Consider the following 3,719-nt stretch of genomic DNA (forward strand, 5'->3'; position numbering starts at 1 on the left):
CTGCTCAATTAATCGAATTTTAATCACGATTACGATCTGGGCTTTCAACGATCATTAAAAATGACTGAGCCGATTATTAGCCCCTCCCTCATTTATCCGCGACACCTTAAACCAGCCGGCCAGGCTTCTACCTTTCTACCTTTAAAAACCCGCCTTCCAGCCGAATGGCTTTTAGCTAGGCTTTAGCTTCAGCCAAGTGGAAGCTAAATTGGCTAGTCATTCATATGTAAATTAGGTTGTTACCTGGGAATTCTGGAGGGGAGTGGGGGTGTGTGAATGAGGGGGTGGGGGAGCTGCTAAAAGCTGTGAACTTCCTTTTGTGTTCGTCTTGATGCATTCTCAATCATCCAGGGAAATAAATGTATTGTTTTTATCAATAAATCTCAGCAAAAAAGGACATACACCCATGTGCGTTGATTTCTCCCTAAGATGGCAAACTGAAATGGTAAGAACAAGATCCGGGCCATCAACACGCCCTGCGTACGTGTTGATATATATATATATATATCTCAGCTTTATTTCTTTAAACTCAGTTCTGATTTGTAAAGTCACATATTAATTTCGTTTTTTTACCTTTACCATTTTATTCTGGCAGAATTGGACCTCCATACACACAGAACAGCATCAGAGTGTGAAAATGGTTTTTTGTTTTTTTTTAAAATTAACTTAAGTTTCCAACAAAAACCTGTGCTCCACCTGTTGGTGGAAAACTTGAAGCTCAGGTGTTCCTGCTGACGATTCAAACGATCTTTATTGCTCAGTGTGTCTGACGACGCCATGACAGACCTTGATGATACTGGAGTGTGTGACGGTGTGTTTGTGTGTTTTCAGGGTGCGGAGGGAGCTGCAGCAGCTGCACATGCTCTGTCTCTGCCTGCAGAGGCTTATGGGAATGATGTAAGTTTACGTCATCTTCTTCATAAGTCACTGTGTCCTTAGAAGACGCGTTAAACATGAAATGTGAAACAATTCTGCAGTGCTGTGAACACCTCGTAATTATTCCTGAATATTCCCAGAGAGACATTCCTGACAGTGTGATGAATCCAAACTTTTTTTCTCCTTTCAGCCGCGGCTCGAGGTCATGTGGGCAATGAAGGCCTACAACCATGCGGAGGTTTACTTCAATGTAAGTCCACCTGCTGCTCCACCCTTCACCACGTTAATCGAGCTGGTTATGGCTCGTTATAGTTATTATTAGTTACTGGTTTGAAATCAGCACATGCCGTGTCTGCTCGAAGGTCAAAGGCTTGGTTATCTGCAGGAATGCTTCGCTTTATTAAAGACGATGGCGTGATATTCCTTCACAAAACTGACTGCCTTTATCGGACCTCAGCAGGCTGAAGATCACATGATCTGTATTACCAGCTGAGTGCTGTGGGTTTTCACTATGAGGTGTTTGATTCCGTTCTGCCTTCAGCTCATCTCGTCGGTGGATCCAAAGTTCCTGAAGCTGACGAAGATGGACGACAAAATCTACTCGAGCTTCAGGGAAACCTTCAAAGACCTCGACGTAAAGCTGCTCAACGCAGACGACCTCAAGTCTGAAAAGGCCAAAGAGGTCAGTCAGCACCTGCTGTTAGCTCAGCCTGCTCCTCCATCAGTGCTTAGAGTCACAGATGCTGGGTGGATCAGAAAGCTTTGGTTTGTGTTTTCAGATGTGGCGTCCGTTCTGTAACCAGTTCGAAGGACTCGTAGAGGACTTCAACTATGGCACGCTGCTGCGACTGGACTGTGAGAAGGACTACACAGAGGAAAACACCATCTTTGGTAAACATTTAACTCACGACGTTTTTACTCAAGTACAAGTATCAACAACAAGAACTAGTCTCCAAACTGAATCATAGAGACTGCTTTGCTTCATTTCATCTCTCCAAACCAAAAGTTCATACATCCTCTTGTCAGGGTCACTGTAGCCTATACCATTGGGTGAGAGGAGGGGTACACCCTGGACACCCTAGTCTAACACGGAGACAGACAACCATTTGCACTCACACCTATGGGCATGTCTTTGGACCGTGGTACCCAGTAGCAGAGTACCTGGAGAGAACCCACGCAAACACGAATATGCAAACTCTAGATAGAATGGTGGTAAAGGCAACAGTGCTAATCACCACACTAGAATAGAATTAAACCTCCATGTGCTCTCCCGAGTTTGGCGTCTTCCGTCAGGCATGGGCCTTGTCTGCTTTGGTCTTCAATTTTAATAGAAACTTAAAAAAATGTAAACATATATACTGTGTACAACACATAGTACACCGTACTGTACTTCCCTCACATTTTAGCTAGAGATACTGAGACATTTTTTAATGTATCAGTCCTAAAGTATAGATGCTGATTGATGTAGATGATGAGAAAGAACAGTGAAAATTTCTTACAGCTTAGAGATTTATGTTTCAGATTTCAGTATGCTAAAAAATATCCAGAATTTTACAAAATGAATAGTTTTAAATATGAAGCTAAAACTCCGCAGCACTTTTTATAAATGATTTTTTTTGCAGATCTGAGACGTTTGAGCAGAAAATAAGATTTGTTGATTTGAGACAAAATGACCCTTTTCTTAAGAAACCCACAAAGGTGAGTTCTGACTGGCTCCTGTTTCTCTGGCTTCAGCCACCAGGGTTCAGTTCTTCGCGATTGAGATCGCCAGGAACAGAGAGGGTTACAACAATGCTGTGTTCAAGTCCAAAAGTTCAAAGAGCTAACCTGCAGTCAGGATCCCAGCACTGCCGACCGTCAGTGGAGAAGACGCCTTCGAGGCTTCGCTCGTTATTCCAGAAAAGTTTCCATCTGTGTTTATTTTGATGTCCGGCATTAAAATTTTTGATCGGATCAGAACCGTTTCTACAAACCAGAACAGGACCGAACTCTTTGTCACCAACGCTACCTGACCTGTTTGAAAGTCTTCTTCACAGTTCCTGAACATTTAACATTGATGTAATGAACACAATGAATTTTGTATTTACTGTAAAGTTTCAAGGTTTTTGTGCCAATCATAAGTGGTTATTTTATTTTGTAAAAACCGAAATGTATCTGTCTGACCCAATAAAACCTGAGCTTCATTTCACCGCCAATCCCTGTGTTTAAACTCCGTTTTACCCCCCAAAACAAACAAGTGCCTGCTGGTGGGACGTCTTCATGAACGCTCTTTGAGGCCTCGCAGAGGATTTCCCAAAGCTTCAAACACAAAAACTTATTTCCAGCAGTCGTAACAGAAACCTGAAGCTTCTGTAAACCTGATCGACTCTACACATGCAGGAGAAGGGATTCTTCCTGTTCCTTCCTTTCACAATAAAAGACATTAAGCTACTTACACACTGTGAAAGTTGTGGTGTAGTTGCAGATAGCGCTGGGCCATATCACACCGTTCACGGTAATACTGGTATAATGTTAGACAATGTTAAGAAAATGAAATATCGCGATAGAATATGGGTCAAACGCGCATGCGCAGTGCCTTTGTTTTCATACGCACATGGCGGAAAAGCGTGGCGGCGACTGAGAATGATAAGAGCGATAGCAGATCATTGAATGGTGCAACTTCAGTGGTGGGGAACTGGTTTGGCTTTCGTCCGTCAGATACCCACCACAAAGCATAATTTTTGGTAGAGCATGCAAGCGGGCCATCATTCATACTCCGAACCTTGAGACCTCAAAATTAGGAAGACATTCAAAAGGGCTTTTGGGGGTGGTGGTGTGGGGGGTACACACACACACACACACAC

At 43.1% G+C, this 3,719-nt stretch overlaps 1 protein-coding gene across 1 annotated transcript; it reads left to right on the forward strand.

The window, feature by feature from the left end:
- The first annotated feature begins 751 nt into the window (after positions 1-751).
- Positions 752-3,071, forward strand: pbdc1 (polysaccharide biosynthesis domain containing 1). Its single transcript, XM_005753947.2, has 5 exons — positions 752-897; positions 1,067-1,126; positions 1,418-1,558; positions 1,656-1,767; positions 2,611-3,071. Exons 1-5 carry the CDS (start codon positions 778-780, stop codon positions 2,700-2,702), a joined length of 525 nt encoding a protein of 174 aa, XP_005754004.1. The 5' UTR covers positions 752-777; the 3' UTR covers positions 2,703-3,071.
- The last annotated feature ends 648 nt before the right edge of the window (positions 3,072-3,719 follow it).

Source organism: Pundamilia nyererei, unplaced genomic scaffold (genome assembly GCF_000239375.1).
Source record: "Pundamilia nyererei isolate P.nyererei 1_Seehausen unplaced genomic scaffold, PunNye1.0 scaffold00484, whole genome shotgun sequence".
Lineage (NCBI taxonomy): Eukaryota > Metazoa > Chordata > Actinopteri > Cichliformes > Cichlidae > Pundamilia > Pundamilia nyererei.

Excerpts from the sequence above, each read along its gene's own strand:
- pbdc1 (XM_005753947.2), top strand. The coding sequence starts at position 778 with ATGACAGACCTTGATGATACTGGAGTGTGTGACGGTGTGTTTGTGTGT. Across the intron at positions 898-1,066 it reads CAGAGGCTTATGGGAATGAT|CCGCGGCTCGAGGTCATGTG; the intron begins GTAAGTTTACGT and ends TTCTCCTTTCAG. Across the intron at positions 1,127-1,417 it reads ATGCGGAGGTTTACTTCAAT|CTCATCTCGTCGGTGGATCC; the intron begins GTAAGTCCACCT and ends TTCTGCCTTCAG.